This window comes from Palaemon carinicauda, chromosome 11 (assembly GCF_036898095.1).
Source record: "Palaemon carinicauda isolate YSFRI2023 chromosome 11, ASM3689809v2, whole genome shotgun sequence".
NCBI classification, from domain to species: Eukaryota; Metazoa; Arthropoda; class Malacostraca; order Decapoda; family Palaemonidae; genus Palaemon; species Palaemon carinicauda.
The window spans coordinates 144,718,474-144,740,689 of NC_090735.1; the positions used below are offsets into that span (position 1 = coordinate 144,718,474).

A 22,216-nucleotide genomic window follows, 5' to 3' on the forward strand; every position below is an offset into this window, starting at 1 on the left:
GGTAAGAGGCGATACCAAACATTTACGATTCAAATATTTTATCGCGAATACTTTCTTTCATTGTAGGATATCAATAAAAGAAATACTTAGAAATACTCTCATTTTATTATAATACATAAAAGATTGGCCATGGTAATACAGCTCCATAGAGGTTTCCAAAGGATTGAAAATTTTAAAAGAGACTTATGAAAGGAACAGATTTTCAAAACTAACCTTTACTTCATTTGGAAAAATTATTTTTTCTTATTTCATTGTAATTGTTATTTGCCACGTAACTTTTCGAAACATATCTTGTAAAAATGAATTATATAATTTTTAAAGATTATCTATGAAATCAAAGGTTTACTGAATGCGCAAGGAATCATTTACATAAACAACGTTAGTTTTTAATATCCTGAATTTATCTTAAAAACAACATTCAGTTACATACGATGCAAACCTGGAGATAATTTAAACAATGTTGTTAAGGAATGAGATCATAATTAACAGCAAACGACTAAGAAAAAGAAGACAACAATTTCCTACGTGAAGGAATTAATTCTGCGGCGCCAGCACTAGGAAAATAACGTCAATAAATTGAGCAGGATGAAAATTAGTTGTGCAAACTAGTAACTCCCCTCTCATGCAGCACCAGCCTTAGCAGCACGTGCAGCTGCTGCTGCTTTTGCAGCCCTTTCTCTTCCAGCAGCTGCAATTTCCTCCTGAGTCGGGTATTGGAGTTTGGCCCCTTCTTGGCACTCGTAGACGGGGCAGCATTCTGGGTAGGGTTTCTGGAAGTCGGCTTCGTTGGCAATCCTGCATCCGGCAGTCCTCTTTGGGGGAAAGCCGCAGTCCTCCACCTTCTCGACCAACTTGTCCCCTTCCTTCAGGCAGGTCGCCCTGCCGCAGAAGGGAGCCAGGGGCCACGACTGGCCCACGTGGAAGATTTGGCAAGCGGATGACCCGAAGCAGACACCTGGGAAATCTGTTGGTGGAGAATCAGATGGTAGAATATTTCTGGGTCAAAATCTAACCATTTATAATTATATAAACCACGAAGAAAATATACAATGTTATCTCAAGGTATGGTGAAAATCATATAGGTAATTTGATATACCAAGAAAATGAGAATGACTAATTGTTTGGATAAAGGATATAAGTGTAGTAATCGAAATTTACAATAGCAAGAAAAGATGACTATATATGAAAATCCCATTCTTTTTATCGTTTCCAAACAATTGAAAGTATCAAAACGATAGTTTTGAAGATAAAGATAATTGTTTATCCAATAGATATTTTTCTAGATTTCCTTTGGTACTTGTAGAATCAAACATATTCTGTATATATATTTTGCCATAGAGACAGCAGCTAAAATAAAGCTTACCTCGAAGGACATCAGCCGGCAATTTGCGACTACTTGGTTTTGCAGGAAATCGGTTTTGGCACAACACTAAAGTGAAGCAGAATGAGACGAGGATCAGGAACTTCATGGCTGAGGAGAAAATTATTTACACTGCTTTTAGCTTAATCTAGAATCTAGGAGAAAGGCAAATGAGAGAGAGAGAGAGAGAGAGAGAGAGAGAGAGAGAGAGAGAGAGAGAGAGAGAGAGAGAGAGAGAGAGAAAGAAAGAGAGAGAGAGAGAGAGTGTTCAAACATTTATCGGGAAAACTTTTGTTTATCATGGTATCAGATCAAGTAACCGAATCCGATCTAAAATAAAAAAAGAAAAAATTCATTCAATTTTAATGATTAATATCTTATCATTGAAATGTTACATATATTGTTAGTATCTAGAGAAAATGTATTATAACAAAGTCTTTCAGTGATTAAAATGAACAATTTCTTGGACTTTAAGAGTAACCAGACATTTGCTTTTTATCTTATAAGGGAGATTATTTTAACAAGACTCTGACTTACCTCGCAGTCTAACAGCAGAATACCCTATTCAAGAGAAGTCAGGAGGCTATGATGCTGGATTTCCTTCGTTCCAGTTTATATATCCTTTGAATAACACGAGAGAACCAGACGCGGATGGATGCTGAGACGGAACCGGTTTTGTCCCATCTATATATATTTTATAAGTAGTATTTATGCATTTGTCGCACTTTTAGTTTTTATGGTAGAATGTAATTGATGCCATTAATCTGTCATTGTGAATTCCTTTTGTTGTTAGTGATAGAATTCTAAAGACAGTTAGAAATAGTAGCGTATTTATCTCCCTCGTTGGCAACCGAATAACCGAAGATCCTGGGTCGTTTTGGGAACTTATCCCGTGATGGTTAAGGGGAAAACGAAGGGAATTTTACTTATTTTTTGAACAAACCAAAATCTCTCTCTCTCTCTCTCTCTCTCTCTCTCTCTCTCTCTCTCTCCTCATCTTTCTTCGTCTTCTTCTGAAATAAGATTTAGTTTAAAATCAGCAGTCTTGTTGTAATAAATAACTAACAATTTAATTCCCTTTTAATTCGTATACACTTAAATTCAATAGTAAGCTTAGTAAACTTCATCGTCAAATAAAAATTTTACATAATAAAAAATAAAAAACAATTTAAAAAGCGCCGAAGACCATAAACATCAGTTAGACATGCTTGTCCTCTCAAGAATTGTATTTTTACATCTCCTAAAAGTTAATTAATTACCCAATTTTTGCTAATATTTTACTTGAAATTTAAGCATACTTTTTTTTTTACTAATCCGGCATACAACCGAGTAAATAAGCTTGCCAGTAAAGATAGAATCAAACAATGAGAATAAAGAACTCTGAGGATGTATTCAATTAAGTTTGAAATTGCTGGTAATTTAAAATTAGTATAAACTAACACTATTTCTTTTTCTCAATTTGCTCATCATAAGATTCATACATAAGTACAATATTTCGTGTGAAGATATTTCGAATTCCCCTATGGTCTTCCATTGTCTTGCGGTAGAGTTCTCTTGCTTGAGAGTACACTTGGGTACACTATTCTATCTTATTTCTCTTCCTCTTGTTTTTTAAGGTTTTATAGTTTATATATGAAAGATATATTTTCCTATTTTTACTGTTCTTGAAACGTTTTATTGTAATTGTTCATAGCTTCTCTTGTGATTCATTTATTTTCTTATATCCTCTCCTCACTTAGTTATTCGCCCCTTTTGCGCCCTTTGAGCTTATAGCATCCTGCTTTTCCAACTAGGGTTGTAGCTTAGCTAATAATAATAATAATAATAATAATAATAATAATAATAATAATAATAATAATAATAATAATAATAATAATAATAATAATAATGATAATAATAGTGATAAGGAATGACAATAAATTTCAGCAGCGTAACGAGTTTTATTCAAATTAAACAGCTATAAATACGGGCTGAAATGCGTATAATGTCTTCATGATTGTATCAGTTATTACGAAGGTAAAAGAGAAATATCTTATTAAAGGCAAACATTGATGAGAGTCAAATGTAATTTTATATTTACCTTAAAGGAGATTCAACTTGTCTGTATTTTACAATCTGGCCTTTTTCCAACAATATCCCATGAAATAATAATAATAATAATAATAATGATAATAATAATAATAATAATAATAATAATAATAATAATAATAATTATTATTATTATTATTATTAGTAGTAGTAGTAGTAGTAGTAGTAGTAGTATTATCATTATTATTATTATTATCATTAACTTTGCCAGAAGGTTACATTTTGATAGACTTGTATATATCTATTTATGTTTGTGATTCGCATAACTCAAACAATGTTTGACAGAATTTCATGAAATTTGTTGGGATAATTGACCATGATCCAATGATAATTTGATTAGATTATTGGGAATGATTGGGTCAAATTTCAAGGTAAAGGTAACGAAAAGGTCAAATACATATTTTTGCTGTGCCGTGGTAAATTTTATTTGATTTTCATGAAACTAGTGCCAAAATGTGCATAATTTAATTGCATATCTTGCTTGAGGGTACACTCGGGCACACTGTTCTATCTTATATATTATTTCTCTTCCTCTTGTTTTGTTAAAGTTTTGATAGTTTACAAAGTGATATCTATTTTAACATTGTTGCTCTTCTTAAAATATTTCATTTTTCCTTATTTCCTTTCCTCACTGAGCTATTTTCCCTGTTGGATCCCCTTGGATTATAGCATCCTACTTTTCCAACTTGGGTTGTAGCTTGGCAAGTAATGATAATAATAATAATAATAATAATAATAATAATAATAATAATAATAATAATAATAATAATATGTAGGCGAAGGAATGCGCTCTACCGAGTACCCATTCTAGTTATTATCATTGTTGTTGTTGTTGTCATTGTTCTTATAATGAAAATAATAATAATGATAATGAAAATAATTATTATAATTTTCCTCGTCAATATTTATTTCCTTAGACACTATTTACAATTACAGCGGTTTGCTATTTCTACTAGATATATCTATTATGAAGATTTTTATTATCAATATAGTAGCGTTGGTCGTCGGAAAACTATAATAAGATTAAATATAAATTGAATCTCAGTTCTTTAACCATTCTAACGTGAATATTCTTGGTAACGTCTGATAGATATATTCAATATTAGTTGCAGTGTCAAGAGAATATTGAAAATAAACAGGCAGGCAACTTTTGATTGTATTTCGTTAGTGCGTCATGGTCATTGTTCTTTTGGAAATACATCTCTCTCTCTCTCTCTCTCTCTCTCTCTCTCTCTCTCTCTCTCTCTCTCTCTCTAAACTAGAGACGCTTGTATACCTTGACTTAGTAAGACAAGCCTATTTTCTTTTAATTAAAATGGCCTATTAAGATTAACTGGCATCACCTATCCTTTGGTTTTATTTCTAATTTTCGACCACTCACAAAATGAATATTCTTACTTGAAACATCATTATTTTTAATACCATTAATTATTCAATAATAGGCGAGCTCACCTTACTTGGTAAGGCATAAATAACTCATATTTTTCGCATCCTAATTTGCAAATTAAAAGCGAACGGTGTAGAAAAAAGGTAACTAATTGCAAAGTTTTATGCGATGCGCAAGATTAACGCCACACTAAAGACTTTATCTCGAGTACTTCTTATCATCTCACATAATGTCATGAGATAAAATATACCATTGAATGACTTCTGGCATCTGTTTTATTTTTTTAGTCATGGACAGATAAATGGGAAAAAGGGCGATGAGTTCACGAGAGTTGCTGTAGGAGGTATAGAGGAGTGAAGGAAGTGGGAGCGGTTATAGATGGGGGCAGACCCCTTTGCAGAGGTTGTTTTTATCAAGGTGGATTGATCATGATGATGATACTGTCTTGATCTGTTTTTTTTTTTTTTTTTTTTTTTTTTTTTTTTTTTTTTTTTTTTTTTTTCTGGGGTCTGATTCGATCATATGTATATATCCATGTATTTCATTTTGTGATACGGAATGTTTATTTCGGTTATGTGCAAGTCAATTCATCGGAAGAAATATGCTTGAAACGAAACCGTAAAAAAAAAGACATTATACAATTAAAATATGTCCCAAGACAAACCCATACTTGTTCTTTTACTTAGGGTGAACATATGTTTAGGCTGTTTTCATTGCCAATTTTTATCTAGATATACATTTCATACTGACTTATCATTTCAACTGTTTAGCTCTTCTCTTCACTAATACATAAATAGAACTTGAATATCGTTTGCGAATGAATATTTTGTATTCTGGCCTGACTAAAGAAAGTTATATGAATCACTTTTACAGACTAATGAATTAATCAACTTAATCACATATAGCTTTTATAACAATATATTTTTCATAACTCATTATTATTTTTTGCTAAAGAGGCTTAAAATATTCATCGAATCCCAGCAAAAAATGTTTGATGGAAATCATTCAAACATCTTCGCTCCATTTTACGAATAATTTTGTAACTCATTGGATTATATCTTAGATGCGTCATTTTGAAATCGTCGTTTGAACAGTCTTGGATACTTTTTTATGATTTGCCCTTTAGAAAACCGGAATCTCAAGCCCTGATGTAGGACAATCCACTGGAGATAAGGATATTCGGGAGGGGAAGTCCTGTGTTAGATCAAACGAAAAAATCTTCTTGCCTCCTGAATCGAGGATCTCTCTCTCTCTCTCTCTCTCTCTCTCTCTCTCTCTCTCTCTCTCTCTCTCTCTCTCTCTCTACTCCTGCATGTAAACGGACCTTACCCTGATCGGTTTTTAGTTTTAACGATATATTTGAAAGTGGAATATCAAAGTCCCAATTTTAGATACAAAATAGAAGACACCTAAGGTTCTTGAATTCTTGCATCATATTTTGATATTGCAGAGAGATAAAACCCATCCTATATAATAAAGAGCAAGTTATTGTCTCTATATATATGTATATATATATGTGTGTATACACACACACACACACACACACACACACACACACACACACACACACACACATATATATATATATATATATATATATATATATATATATATATATATATATATATATATATATATATATATACATATATATATTGCTGACGCGTTGAACGGCATCCACTCGGAAAACAGTAATCTCCCACAAATTGCCCAAAACTATCGTGTGGTAGTTAACAGAGGGTGAGAGATGAAGAGAGTTGAGACTCTGTCTGAATGTGCGTGTGTGCGCGTGTATTGATATCTATCTAAATATCTAGCCGTAATTTTCGACGGGATGCGTACACTAGTATATTATATTCGTGTTACTTTTTCATATCTCGTAATAAAATACTTATAAATACGAAAATACAACGTTTCTTATCCTAACCTACGTAATAAAGATTTTTTTTTTTCTTTTTGAAGCAAAACATTGGAAATAAAACAAAATAATTGTAATGATTTTCGGCACTAAGCATATATAGGCTGATAATCTTGAGAAAACAAAAATAGAATGTAAAAGTAAAAAAGGGAACTAATTAATAGATTTTCTAATAAAAATGCATTACCCTTAATGTAGTAATATATAACAACGCAAACTGTATAAGGAAATTAATTCCCATTAATGAGTCAGGGTTAGATGAGCAGTGAAGGTTGTCCTCTCAGCTGACTTGATTTAAAGGACAAAGTCATAAGGGACTAATTGCTTGTTTTGCGTTGCTCAGAACGAGATTATATTATTATTATTATTATTATTATTATTATTATTATTATTATTATTATTATTATTATTATTATTATCATTATTATTATTATTATTATTATTATTCTATTAAACATAATTGCTGCCTCAGTAGCATTAATTGTGTTCAACAGAACATGCCTTAAAGACTGTCTACTACCTAAATCTATTATTATTATTATTATCATTATTATTATTATTATTATTATCATTATTATTATTATTATTATTATTATTATTATTATTATTATTATTATTATTATTATTGTCATTATTATTATCACTAGCTAACCCACAACCTTATTTGTAAAAAACAGGATGCTACAGGTCCAAGGGCTCCAACAGGGAAATATAGCCCAGTGAGGAAAGGAAATACACAAATTACAAGAGAAGTAATGATCAATTAAAATAAAGTATATTAAGAACAGTTACAACATAAAAAGGAGTGTTTCATATGTAAACTATTAAAATTTCAAAAACACCAGAAGATGAGAAATAACATAGAACGGTGTTCCCGAGTGTACCCACGAGCAAGAGAACTCTAACCCAAGACAGTGGAAGACCATGGTACAGAGGCTATGGCACTACTCATAATTCAGTATAAGGAACAAGGATATTTGTACCATGAATTTCTTCTAGGGATTAAGAACAGAGTAGAAAAAAGCATGAATGAAAAAAAAATTAATAAAAGCAAAGATTCAAAATCCATGTGCTTCGTATATTAAGCCTTAGGTATTCTAGATTATGCAAAAAATATATTGTTTTCTCCATGAGAATTAAAACATGGGATTTTTTCTAATTATTAGTAAAGAGTTTTTCAAGTAAAATCTACAAGAAATTCATCGATAAGATACGTTTTAAAAGCCCTAGAACAAGAAAATCTAATGACACCGTTTCAGAAAATTATATCATGACAAAAGAAAAAAGATCGGAAAATAGATTATGAATACTTTGACGTCAATGACGACATACCTTCGCATGAAACATAAGGCACTAGAGTTTCAAAATGAAAGACTTCTCATTCATAAGAAAATAATTTCTTCCAATCTAAATGGCTGAAACTATAACTCAAACGAATGTCTGAACCTTTTAATTGTAAATGAAACTGAAAAATAAATTCCATCATAAGCTATGACTTGATTTAAAAAAATATTTGGCTTTTGGCCAAAGTTGAAAGAAAAAATAAAAGCAGAAGAAACTGGACAGCTATTGGATATGTCCATTCCTGGCAATCACTGGACTGGAGGTCGAGTCCTGCTCAAGCTCGATAGTTTCTTGTAGTGTCTGCAACCTCACCATCCCTATGAGATAAGGGAGGGGTGTTTGATGGAACCTATAGTTATAAGTCTTCCTGATGAGTCCTCAGCAGCCATTACCTAGCCCTCTAAGGTCCTAGCTTGGGTGGAGAGGGGGCTTGGAAGCTGATCATATGTATATAGGGCCAATCTCTAGGGCATTGTCACTGTCGCTTGCCTCTTCCATTCATGGGTGACCTTTGTACCAACCGTGTTTCACACAATTGTACATAATTCCTTTTGTATATATTATGCTTGTATCTTCGCTCCTCCCTCGCACTAAAACGAACATGAAAATTCTTGTCTGGTTTTTCCTCTGTGATATTGTCTGTCTTGTGAACTTGTCATGTCCTGTTGCCTTGAGGTTTTGTATATAAGGAGAGTGTTCCACAACAATATAACCCAGTCGTTTCCAATCTGCCTTTGAGTTCACATCTCCTCTCTCGGCCCGTCACATTGGTGACCCCGGAAGTCGACTCGCTCCCACTGCCTTCCACCCCCACCTCCCTCGCCCCTCCATCGTTGGTAATATGACGGAGGCGGACTCTACCCCAGCAGTTGGCACTGCGGCCGCTCCATTGAAACTTTCACCGTTCGCTAGCGGAGAAGCGTTCGCTTGGTTTCAACGCGCTGAAGTCCACTTTCGTATCAGGGGCGTGACTCTCTCAACCACCAAAGCGGATTATGTTCTCGCGGCAATACCCAAGGATACCTTCCCAGAAATATCCGACTGGCTTTGTGAACAAGGAGACACCCCAATAGCGTATGACGTCCTCAAATCATACCTTCTGCAGCAGTACTCGCCGTCGCCAGCCGCCCGTATAGCAAAGCTTTTTCAGCTCTCTCAACAACCGTTGGGGGACCAAAGGGCTGCGCTTGCCCTCAGGGAAATGACCAGTATCGCTCGCCTTCAACCTGCCGCAGACGGCTCTCCTCGTCAGGTGAACCTACTCCGTGCTCTTTGGATATGCCGTTTACCTGAACCTGTGCGCGCTGCCATACCCGATGTCGATAGTTTACCCATAAAGGACTTGATGACCAAAGCCGACGCCCTTATGGACAGCCACTTCAAGACCTCCATCAACGCCTCCACCCCTGACGACGAGGATGCCTATTCGACGTCAACCGAAGCTGACATGAATGCCGTAAGACATACACGCCTACCCCGTGACGTGCCAAAGCGGCGACAAAGCCGCCCAACACCCACCAATCGCTCGCGCCCCAACGAACGGCTTCTACAGCCACTTACTACCTCCCATCCGCCGCAGTTTTGCTACTACCACTTCAGAATCGGGGCAACCGCGAAGAAATGTGCCAAAGATTGTCAGTGGCCAAAAAACGTGTAAGTAGGCCATCGCTTGTGGCGGTGGCCTCCCATGTTTCTAATATTTTCTTTTTACAGGATGCAGGAACGGGCGTGCGATTTTTGGTAGACACGGGTGCTTGTCGTTCTCTTTTGCCAAGGAAACTCCTCAAGGCACAACGTAGTCTGTCTACATCTGCCGACGTCCGCTTGGTAGCTGCCAACGGATCTGCGATACCCACCTACGGTTATGAGAACCTCACATTATCGTTCGGAAACGGTAAATTCAATTGGAAGTTTCTCGTTGCTGACGTCACAATGCCAATCCTCGGTACGGATTTCCTCTCTCATTTCCCCCTTCTGGTCGATGTCGCCCACCGACGATTGGTCAACGCAGACTCGTACTTGTCGACACCTCTTCAACCCGCCCCCTCTAACCTCGCTCTCCACATCAGCGCACCCACGGATGCCTACGCCCACCTCCTCACGTCGTACCCGGAGGTTTTCCGTCCAGAACTTCGCCAAACGCCCACGGTTCCTGCTAAGCACGGTATTTATCACCATATCAAGATGACGGGACCCCCAGTCTTCGCAAAATTCAGACGTCTGGCACCGGAACGAATGGCAGCCGCCAAACAGACGTTCGCCGAAATGGAGAAAATGGGCCTTTGCCAAAAGGCCTCCAGCCCATGGTCGTCACCCTTACACATCGTTCTGAAGAAAGACGGCTCCCTCCGTCCGTGCGGGGATTACAGGCGCCTGAACATGCAAACAGAACCGGATCACTACCCCCTCCCAAACATTGCCGATGTCACCTCCTACCTGCACAAAGCGAAGGTTTTCTCTACGCTCGACCTCCTGAAGGGGTATTATCAGGTGCCTATGAACCCAGAAGACATCCCCAAGATCGCCATCACCACTCCGTTTGGCACATACACCTTCAATTACTCCTGTTTTGGCCTTCGTAATGCTGGGGCAACGTTTCAACGTCTCATGGATGGCATCCTAGGGGACCTCCCTTTCTGTGTATGTTATGTGGACGACATACTTGTGTTCTCCTCAAAAGAGGAACACCTCCGTCACCTGCGCATCGTGCTCGACCGCCTGCAACAAAACGGCCTTGTAGTCCGGTACGACAAGTGTACCTTTGGCGCCAACGAAGTGTCGTTCTTAGGGCACTGTATCACTCCTGAAGGAGTCCATCCCCTCCCTGAGAAGGTAGCAGCCGTTCAGAATTTCCCCACGCCCTCGACCGTCAAAGCTCTGCAGGAATTCTTGGGCATGATCAACTATTATCACCGTTTTCTGCCAGCCATTGCTGCCACTCTTGCTCCCCTCTACGCCTCCCTCAAGGGCAAGCCAAAGGACCTGAAGTGGGGTCCCCTTCAAGAAGCAGCCTTCTGCAATGCAAAGAAGGCCCTATCAACTGCTGCAGCTCTCACTTTTCCTATCCCACACGCCCCTCTCCTTCTCTCCACCGATGCCAGCGACGTCGCTATTGGTGCAGTACTCGAGCAGGTAGTCAGAGGCTCGCCCCGCCCATTGGCCTTCTTCAGCAGAAAACTGTCCAAGGCAGAATCTGGTTATTCTACCTTCGATCGCGAATTGCTGGCGGTGCACTTGGCTGTCCGTCACTTTCGCTATTTCTTAGAAGGTATGCCCTTCGTCATTCGCACAGATCACAAGCCTCTGGTGCACGCCTTCACTCGACAGTCTGATGCCTGGTCTGCCCGTCAACGCCGACATCTCTCCGCCGTGGCTGAATACAATTGCACCCTCCAATACGTCCCTGGGAAAATGAATCCCGTGGCCGATGCCCTCTCAAGAAACACGTTGGCTGCCGTTCAACTGGGATTGGATTACAACGCCCTGGCTGAAGCCCAACGACAGGATCCAGAGTATCAAGCTTGTAGGACATCCTGCACGTCCCTCCGTTGGGAGGATTTTCCCCTCGAAAACTCCAACACCACCCTCCTCTGTGACGTCAGTACTGGTAGACCGCGACCTTGGATTCCTGCTCCCATGCGCCGACAGGTGTTTGATTTCATCCACGGCCTTTCACATCCCTTGTGCCGTTCTACTGCAGAGCTGCTGAAGGCAAAGTTCATTTGGCACGGCATTTCTAGGGATGCTAAGGAAAGGGTCCGTGCCTGTACTTCTTGCCAAACTTCCAAAGTACATCGACACACGGATTCAGGAGTGGGCACCTTTCCTCAACCTCAGCGTCGTTTCGCACACATTCATGTCGACGTTGTAGGCCCCCTACCCACATCACAAGGACATCGTTACCTGTTTACCGTCATTGACCGCTCCACTCGTTGGCCTGAAGCCATTCCCATGGAAACTGCAACGTCCGCCTCGTGTACAGCTGCCTTACTCTCTGGGTGGATTTCTAGATTCGGTATCCCTGAGCATATTACTTCTGACAGGGGAACCACTTTCACCTCTCAATTATGGACGTCATTAGCGAATTTCCTGGGCATCACCCTACATCAGACAACGGCCTACAACCCCGCTGCCAATGGAATGGTTGAACGTTTTCATCGCACCATCAAAGCATCTTTGATGTCCCGCTGCAAGGATTGCAACTGGTTTACTCAGCTTCCCTGGGTCCTCCTTGGACTAAGGACCACTCCTAAAGACGCCCTCGACGCCTCGGCAGCCGAAATGGTGTATGGCGACCCGTTGGTCGTCCCTGCCGAGTTTTTTCCTTCTACAACCTCCTCCGACGATCTCCAGCGCATACGTCACGTCGTGGGAAAATTTACTCCGTGCCGCCAGACTTACAAGCCCCCAGCGAAGCATCACATACCAACGGACTTGCACTCTGCAACGCACGTCTTCCTGCGCAACGACACCAGCAAGCCACCACTAACGCCCCCTTACACGGGACCTTTCATTGTGATCCGACACAGTCCGAAAGCATTCCTCCTAAACATTCGGGGCAAAGAAGACTGGGTCTCCATTGATCGTCTAAAACCTGCTTATCTTCTGCCAGATGACCCGCCTACAGTTCGCCTCTCTAGATCAGGGCGCCCTATTTAACATGTACAGTATGTCATTTTTAGGGGGGGGGAGCCATGTACCAACCGTGTTTCACAAAATTGTACATAATTCCTTTTGTATATATTATGCTTGTATCTTCGCTCCTCCCTCGCACTAAAACGAACATGAAAATTCCTGTCTGGTTTTTCCTCTGTGACATTGTCTGTCTTGTGAACTTGTCATGTCCTGTTGCCTTGAGGTTTTGTATATAAGGAGAGTGTTCCACAACAATATAACTCAGTCGTTTCCAATCTGCCTTTGAGTTCACAACTCCTCTCTCGGCCCGTCACACCTTTAAACCTTTAAACTAGGTTGATGGAACGAAAACATAATGGTAAGAAGCGATACCAAACATTTACAATTCAAATATTTTATCGGGAATACTTTCTTTCATTGTAGGATATCAATAAAAAATACTTAGAAATACTCTCATTTTATTATAATACATAAAAGATTGGCCATGGTAATACAGCTCCATAGAGGTTTCCAAAGGATTGAAAAATTGAAAAGAGACTTGTGATGGAAATAAATTTCCAAAACTGGCCTTTAATTCATAAGGAATTGTACATTTTTCCTATGTTATTTTAATTTTTATTTGTTTTGTAACTTCTCGAAAAATATCTTGTAAAAATAAACTATATATATATAATTTTTAAAGATTATCAATGAAATTAAAGGTTTACTGTAAACGCATGTAATCATTTTCAAGAAAATAACGTTAGTTTTTCATATCCTGAATTTATCTTGAAAACAACATTCAGTTACATACGATGCAAACCTAGAGATAATTTAAACAATAGTGTTAAGGAATGAGATCATAAGTAACAGCAAACGACTAAAAGAAGAAAAAATTTTCTACTTGAAGTAAATAGTTCAGCAGACCCAGCATTAGGAAAATAACGTCAATAAATTGAGCAGGATAAAGATTAGTTATGTAAACTAGTAACTCCCCTCTCATGCAGCACCAGCCTTAGCAGCACGTGCAGCTTCTGCTGCTTTGGCAGCCCTTTCTCTTCCAGCAGCTGCAATTTCCTCCTGAGTCGGGTATTGGAGTTTGGCCCCTTCCTGGCACTCGTAGACGGGGCAGCATTCTGGGTAGGGTTTCTGGAAGTCGGCTTCGTTGGCAATCCTGCATCCGGCAGTCCTCTTTGGGGGAAGGCCGCAGTCCTCCACCTTCTCGACCAACTTGTCCCCTTCCTTCAGGCAGGTCGCCCTGCCGCAGAAGGGAGCCAGGGGCCACGACTGGCCCACGTGGAAGATTTGGCAAGCGGATGACCCGAAGCAGACACCTGGGAAATCTGTTGGTAGAGAATCATATCATAGAATATTTCTGGGTCAAAATCTAACCATTTATAATTATATAAACCACGAAGAAAATATACAATGTTATCTCAAGGTATGGTGAAAATCATATAGGTAATTTGATATACAAAGAAAATGAGAATGACTAATTGTTTGAATAAAGGATATAAGTGTAGTTATCGAAATTTTCAAGAGTAGGAAAGAATGACTATATATAAAAATTACCTTCTTTATCGTTTTCAAACAATTCAAAGCATCGAAACGATAATTTTGAAGATAAAGATAATTGTTTATCCAATAATTATTTTTATAGATTTCCTTTGGTACTTGTAGAATCAAACATATTCTGTATATATGTTTCGATATAAAGACAAGGAGGTAAAATAGAGCTTACCTCGAAGGACATCAGCCGGCAATTTGCGACTACTTGGTTTAGCAGGAAATCGGTTTTGGCACAACACTAAAGTGAAGCAGAATGAGACGAGGATCAGGAACTTCATGGCTGAGGAGAAAATTATTTACACTGTTTTTAGCTTAATCTGGAATCTAGGAGGAAAGCAAATGAGAGAGAGAGAGAGAGAGAGAGAGAGAGAGAGAGTATGTTCAAACATTTATCGGGAAAATTTTTGTTTATCATGGTCTCAGATCAAGTAACCGAATCCGATCTAAAATAAAAAAAAAATCATTTAATTTTAATGACTAATGTCTTATCATTGAAATGTTGCATATATTTTTAGTATCTAGAGAACATGTATTATAATAAAGGCTATAAGTGATTAGAATGACAAATTTATTAGACTTTAAAAGTAACCAGACATTTGCTTTTTATCTTATAAAAGGAGATTGTTTTAACAAGATTTTGACTTACCTTGCAGTCTAACAGCAGAATACCCTATTCAAGAGAAGTCAGGAGGCTATGATGCTGGATTTCCTTCGTTCCAGTTTATATATCCTTTGAATAACACGAGAGAACCAGACGCGGATGGATGCTGAGACGGAACCGGTTTTGTCCCATCTATATATATTTTATAAGTAGTATTTATGCATTTGTCGCACTTTTAGTTTTTATGGTAGAATGTAATTGATGAAATTAATCTGCAATTGAGAATTCATTTTGTAGTTAGTGATAGAATTCTAAAGACAGTTAGAAATAGTAGCGTATTTATCTCCCTCGTTGGCAACCGAATAACCGAAGATCCTGGGTCGTTTTCGGAACTTATCCCGTGATGGTTAAGGGGAAAATGACGGGAATTATACTTATATTTTTTTTTTTGACAAATTGGACAAACCGAAATCTCTCTCTCTCTCTCTCTCTCTCTCTCTCTCTCTCTCCTTATCTTTCTTCGTCTTCTTCTGAAATAAGATTTAGTTTAAAATCAGCAGTCTTGTTATATTAAAAAAACTAGCAATTTAATTCCTTTTTAATTCCTACACACTTAAATTCAATAGTAACCTTAGTAAACTTCATCGTCAAATAAAAATTTCACATGATTAAAGATAAAACACAATTTAAAAAACACTGAGACCACAAACATCAGTTAGACATACTTTTCCACTCAAGAATTGTATTTTTACATCTCCTAAAAGTTAATTAATTACCCAATTTTTGCTAAGATTTTACTTGAAAGTTACGCATACTTTATTTAACTAATCCGGCATACAACCGAGTAAATAAGCTTGCCAGTAAAGATAGACTCAAACAATGAGAATAAAGAACTCTGAGGATGTATTCAATTAAGTTTGATCTTGCTGATAATTTAGAATTAGCTTAAACTAACACTATTTCTTTTTCTCAATTTGCTCATCATAAGATTCATACATAAGTACAGTATTTCATGTAAAGATATTTCGATTTCCCCCATGGTCTTCCATTGTCTTGCGGTAGAGTTCTCTTGCTTGAGGGTACACTCGGGCACGCTATTCTATCTTATTTCTCTTTCTCTTGTTTTTAACCTTTTATACATTAGTTATTATATGAAAGATATATTTTTCTATTTTTACTGTTCTTATATTGTTTTATTGTAATTGTTCCTTGTTTCTTTTGTAGTTTATTTATTTCTTTATTTCCTCTCCTCACTTGGTTATATGTTCAATTTAGCGCCTCTTGGGCTTATAGTATCCTGCTTTTCCAACTAAGGTAATAGCTTATCTAGGAATAATAATAATAATAATAATAATAATAATAATAATAATAATAATAATAATAATAATAATAATCATCATCATCATCATCATCATTATTATTATTATCATTATTATTATTATTATTATTATTATTATTATTATTATTATTATTATTATTATTTCTATTATTAACTTTGCCTGAGAGTTATATCTTGATAAACTTGTATTCATTTATTTATGTTTGTTTGTGATTCGCATAACTCAAAAAATATTTAACAGAATCTCATGAAATTTTGGTGGGATGATTGGCCATGATCCAGTGACAATTTGATTAGATTTTTGAGAGTGATTGGGTCAAAGTTCAAGGTCAAGGTAACGAAAATTTCAAATGCGTATTTTTGCTGTATCGTGGTCAATTTTATCTGATTTGCAAGAAAATAGTGCCAAAATGTGCGTGATTTATTTGCATATCTTGTGATATATAACATGATATGGGCGAAGGTATGCGTTCCACCGAGTGCCCATTCTAGTTATTAGCATTGTTGTTGTTGTTGTTGTTGTTGTCATTATTCTTATAATGAAAATATTAATAACGATAATCAAAAATAATTACGATAATTATCCTCGTCAATATTTCCAACAGAAATATCTATTATGAAGCTTTTTAGTATCAATATAGTAAGCGTTGCTCGTCGGAAAACTATAATATGATTAAGTATAATTTGAATCTCAGTTCTTTAATCATTCTAACGTGAATATTCTTGGTAACGTCTGATAGATATATCCAATATTAGTTGCAGTGTTAAGAGAATGTTGAAAATAAATAGGCAGGAAACTTTCAATTGTATTTCGTTAGTGCGTCACGGTCATTGTTCTTTTGGAATTACATCTCTCTCTCTCTCTCTCTCTCTCTCTCTCTCTCTCTCTCTCTCTCTCTCTCTCTCTCTCTCTCTCTCTCTCTCTCTCTCTTTAAACTAGAGACACTTGTATACTTTGACTTAGTGAGACAAGTCTATTTTTTTTTTTTTTTTTTTTTTTTTTCAATAAAATGTCCCATTAGGATTAACTGGCATCACCTATCCTCTGGTTTTATTTCCAATTATCGACCACTCACAAAATAAATATTCTTATTTGAATCATTATCATTTTTAATACCATTAATTATTCAATAATAGGCGAGCTTACCTTACTTGGTAAGGCATAAATAACTCATATTTTTCGCATCCTAATTTGCAAATTAAAAGCGAACGGTGTATATAAATGTAACTAATTGCAAAGTTTTGAATATGCCATGCGCAAGACTAACGCCACACTAAAGACTTTATCTCGAGTAATTCTTATCATCTCACATAATGTCATGAGATAAAATATACCATTGAATGACTTCTGGTATCGGGTTTATTTTTATTAGTCATGGAGAGATAAATGGGAAAGGGGGGAGGATGCGTTCACGAGAGGGGCTGTAGGAGAAGGCATAGAGGAGTGAAGGAAGCGGGAGTGGTTATAGAAAGGGGCAGACCCCTTTGCAGAGGTTGTTTTTATTAAGGTGGATTGATCATGATGATGAGACTGTCTTGATCTGTTTTTTTTTTTTTTTTTTTTTTTTTTTTTTCTGGGGTCTGATTCGATCATATGTATATATCCATGTATTTCATTTTGTGATACGGAATGTTTATTTCGGTTATGTGCAAGTCAATTCATCGGAAGAAATATGCTTGAAACGAAACGGTAAAAAAAAAGACATTATACAATTAAAATATGTCCCAAGACAAACCCATACTTATTCTTTTACTTTGGATGAGCACATGTTTAGACCGATTTCATTGCCAATTTTCATCTAGATATACATTTCATCCTGACTTATCATTTCAACTGTTTAGCTCTTCTCTTCACAAATACATAAATAGAACTTAAATATCGCTTGCGAGTGATTATTTTGTATTCTGGCCTGACAAAAAAAAAAGAATATAAATCACTTTCACTGACTAATGAATTGATCATCTCAACCACTTATAGCTTTTATAACAATATATTTTTCATATCTCATTATTATTTTTTGCTAAAGAGGCTTCAAAAATTCATTGAATCCCAGCAAAAAATGTTTGATGGAAATCATTCAAACATCTTCACTCCATTTTACGAATCATTTTGTAACTCAGAGAATTAGATCTTAGATGTATCATTTTGAAATCGTCGTTTGAACAACATTGGATACTTTTTTATGATTTGCCCTTCAAAAAACCGGAATCTCAACTTCTGATGTAGGACAATCCACTGGAGATAAGGATAGTCGGGAGGGGAAGTCCTGTGCTAGATCAAACGAAAAAATCTGCTTGCCTCCAGAATCGAGGATCTCTCTCTCTCTCTCTCTCTCTCTCTCTCTCTCTCTCTCTCTCTCTCTCTCTCTCTCTCTCTCTCTCTCTCTCACCTGCATATAAACGGACCTTACCCTGATCGGTTTTTAGTTTTAACGATATATTTGAAAGTGGAATATCAAAGTCCCAATTTTAGATACAAAATAGAAGACACCTAAGGTTTTTGAAGTCTTACACCATATTTTGATATTGCAGAGAGATAAAACCCATCCTATATAATAAAGAGCAAGTTATTGTCTATATATATATATGTATATATATATATATATATATATATATATATATATATATATATATATATATATATATATATATATATATATATATACATATATATATATATATACGTATATATATATATACACACACACATATATATATACATATATATATATATATATATATATATATATATATATATATATATATATATATATATATATAGTATATGTATACATATATATGTGTATGTATATATATATATGTGTGTATATATATACGTATATATATATATATATATATATATATATATATATATATATATATATATATATATATATATATATATGTTGCTGACGCGTTTAGCGGTATCCACTCGGAAAACAGAAATCTCCCACAAATTGACCAAAACTATCGTGTGGTAGTTAACAGAGGGTGAGAGATGAAGAGAGTTGAGACTCTGTCTGAATGTGCGTGTGCGTGCGTGTGTGCGCGTGTATAGATATCTATCTAAATATATAGCCGTAATTTTCGACGCGATGCGTACACCAGTATATTATATTCGTGTTACTTTTTCATATCTCGTAATAAAATACTTATAAATGAGCAAATACAACGTTTCTTATCCAACGTAATAAACATTTTTTTTTTTTTTTGAAGCAAAACATTGGAAATAAAACTAAATAATTGTAATGACTTTCGGCACTAAGCAAATGCAGGCTGATAATCTTGTGGAAACAAAAATAGAATGTAAAAGTAAAAAAGGAAACTAATTAATAGATTTTCTAATAAAAATGCATTACCCTTAATGTAGTAATATATAACAACGCAAACTGTATAAGGAAATTAATTCCCATTAATGAGTCAGGGTTGGATGAGCAGTGAAAGTTGTCCTCTCAACTGACTTGATTTAAAGGACAAAGTCATATGGGACTAATTGCTTGTTTAGCGTCGCTCAGAACGAGATTACCTTTTAATTGTAAGTGAAACTAAAAAATAAATTCCATAATAAGATATGACTTGATTTACAAAAAATATTTGGAGTTTGGCCAAAGCGGAAAGAGAAATAAGATCAGAAGAAACTGGACAGCTATTGGAAACGTCCATGCCTGGCAATCACCGGACTGGAGGTCGAGTCCCGCTCAAGCTCGATAGTTTCTTGTAGTGTCTGCAACCTCACCATCACTATGAGATAAGGGTGCGGTGTTTGATGGAACCTACAGTTATAAGTCTTCCTGATGAGTCCTCAGCAGCCATTACCTTGCCCTCTACGGTCCTACCTTGGATGGAGAGGGGGCTTGGGCGCTGATCATATGTATATATGGCCAATCTCTAGGGCATTGTCACTGTCCCTTGCCTCTACCATTATGGGTGACCTTTAAACCTTTAAACTAGGTTGATGGAACGAAAACATAATGGTAAGAGGCGATACCAAACATTTACGATTCAAATATTTTATCGCGAATACTTTCTTTCATTGTAGGATATCAATAAAAGAAATACTTAAAAATACTCTCATTTTATTATAATACATAAAAGATTGTCCATGGTAATACAGCTCCATAGAGGTTTCCAAAGGATTGAAAAATTGAAAAGAGACTTATGAAAGGAACAGATTTTCAAAACTAACCTTTACTTCATTTGGAAAAATTATTTTTTCTTATTTCATTGTAATTGTTATTTGCCACGTAACTTTTCGAAACATATCTTGTAAAAATAAATTATATAATTTTTAAAGATTATCTATGAAATCAAAGGTTTACTGAATGCGCAAGGAATCATTTACATAAATAACGTTAGTTTTTAATATCCTGAATTTATCTTAAAAACAACATTCAGTTACATACGATGCAAACCTGGAGATAATTTAAACAATGATGTTAAGGAATGAGATCATGAGTAACAGCAAACGACTAAAAGAAGAAAAAATTTTCTACGCGAAGTAATTAGTTCAGCAGAGCCAGCACTAGGAAAATAACGTCAATAAATTGAGGAGGATGAAAATTAGTTGTGAAAACTAGTAACTCCCCTCTCATGCAGCACCAGCCTTAGCAGCACGTGCAGCTGCTGCTGCTTTTGCAGCCCTTTCTCTTCCAGCAGCTGCAATTTCCTCCTGAGTCGGGTATTGGAGTTTGGCCCCTTCCTGGCACTCGTAGACGGGGCAGCATTCTGGGTAGGGTTTCTGGAAGTCGGCTTCGTTGGCAATCCTGCATCCGGCAGTCCTCTTTGGGGGAAGGCCGCAGTCCTCCACCTTCTCGACCAACTTGTCCCCTTCCTTCAGGCAGGTCGCCCTGCCGCAGAAGGGAGCCAGGGGCCACGACTGGCCCACGTGGAAGATTTGGCAAGCGGATGACCCGAAGCAGACACCTGGGAAATCTGTTGGTGGAGAACCAGATGGTGAAACATTTCTGGGTCAAAATCTAACCATTTATAATTATATAAACCACGAAGATAATATACAAGTTTTATCTTAAGGTTATTGTGAAAATTATAACGTAATTTGATATACCAAGAAAATGAGAATGACTAATTGTTTGGATAAGGGATATAAGTGTAGTTATCGAAATTTACAATAGCAGGAAAAGATGACTATATATAAAAATCCCATTCTTTTTATCGTTTCCAAACAATTGAAAGTATCGAAATGATAGTTTTGAAGATAAAGATAATTGTTTATCCAACAGATATTTTTCTAGATTTCCTTTGGTACTTGTAAAATCAAACATATTCTGTATATATATTTTGCCATAGAGACAGAAGCTAAATTAAAGCTTACCTCGAAGGACATCAGCCGGCAATTTACGACTACTTGGTTTTGCAGGAAATCGGTTTTGGCAGAACACTAAAGTGAAGCAGAATGAGACGAGGATCAGGAACTTCATGGCTGAGAAGAAAATTATTTACACTGCTTTTAGCTTAATCTAGAATCTAGGCGAAAGGAAAATGAGAGGAGAGAGAGAGAGAGAGAGAGAGAGAGAGAAGAGAGAGAGAGAGAGAGAGAGAGAGAGAGAGAGAGAGAGAGAGAGAGAGAGAGAGAGAGTTCAAACATTTATCGGGAAAACTTTTGTTTATCATGGTATCAGATTAAGTAACCGAATCCGATCTAAAATAAAAAAAGAAAAAATTCATTCAATTTTAATTATTAATGTCTTATCATTGAAATGTTGCATATATTGTTAGTATCTAGAGAAAATGTATTATTACAAAGGCTTTCAGTGATTACAATGAAGGATAATTTCTTAGACTTTAAGTGTAACCAGACATTTGCTTTTTATCTTATAAAGGAGATTGTTTTAACAAGATTCTGACTTACCTCGCAGCCTAACAGCAGAATACCCTATTCAAGAGAAGTCAGGAGGCTACGATGCTGGATTGTCTTCGTTCCAGTTTATATATCCTTTGAATAACACGAGAGAACCTGACGCGGATGGATGCTGAGA

General features: G+C 36.5%; 2 protein-coding genes across 2 annotated transcripts; both read right to left on the reverse strand.

Moving 5' to 3' along the window:
- Positions 1 to 351: 351 nt before the first annotated feature.
- Positions 352 to 14,969, reverse strand: LOC137649519 (uncharacterized). The gene is made up of 6 exons (XM_068382503.1): positions 14,927 to 14,969; positions 14,453 to 14,560; positions 13,722 to 14,054; positions 1,898 to 1,924; positions 1,364 to 1,471; positions 352 to 964 (listed from the first exon to the last, which is right to left on the reverse strand). Exons 2-6 carry the CDS (start codon positions 14,556 to 14,558, stop codon positions 621 to 623), a joined length of 918 nt encoding a protein of 305 aa, XP_068238604.1. The 5' UTR covers positions 14,559 to 14,560; positions 14,927 to 14,969; the 3' UTR covers positions 352 to 620.
- A 5,839-nt stretch (positions 14,970 to 20,808) lies between these two features.
- LOC137649520 (uncharacterized) lies at positions 20,809 to 21,658 on the reverse strand. The gene is made up of 2 exons (XM_068382504.1): positions 21,553 to 21,658; positions 20,809 to 21,152 (listed from the first exon to the last, which is right to left on the reverse strand). Exons 1-2 carry the CDS (start codon positions 21,656 to 21,658, stop codon positions 20,809 to 20,811), a joined length of 450 nt encoding a protein of 149 aa, XP_068238605.1.
- Between the last annotated feature and the right edge of the window lie 558 nt (positions 21,659 to 22,216).

What these genes read in the sequence shown, in the direction of transcription:
- LOC137649520 (XM_068382504.1), bottom strand. Translation starts at nt 21,658, where the DNA reads ATGAAGTTCCTGATCCTCGTCTCATTCTGCTTCACTTTAGTGTTCTGC. An exon ending in GCCGGCTGATGTCCTTCGAG is followed by an intron (nt 21,153 to 21,552) that starts GTAAGCTTTAAT and finishes CTCCACCAACAG; the next exon opens with ATTTCCCAGGTGTCTGCTTC.
- LOC137649519 (XM_068382503.1), bottom strand. Translation starts at nt 14,558, where the DNA reads ATGAAGTTCCTGATCCTCGTCTCATTCTGCTTCACTTTAGTGTTGTGC. An exon ending in GCCGGCTGATGTCCTTCGAG is followed by an intron (nt 14,055 to 14,452) that starts GTAAGCTCTATT and finishes CTCTACCAACAG; the next exon opens with ATTTCCCAGGTGTCTGCTTC. An exon ending in TGCACGTGCTGCTAAGGCTG is followed by an intron (nt 1,925 to 13,721) that starts GTGCTGCATGAG and finishes ACTTCTCTTGAA; the next exon opens with TAGGGTATTCTGCTGTTAGA.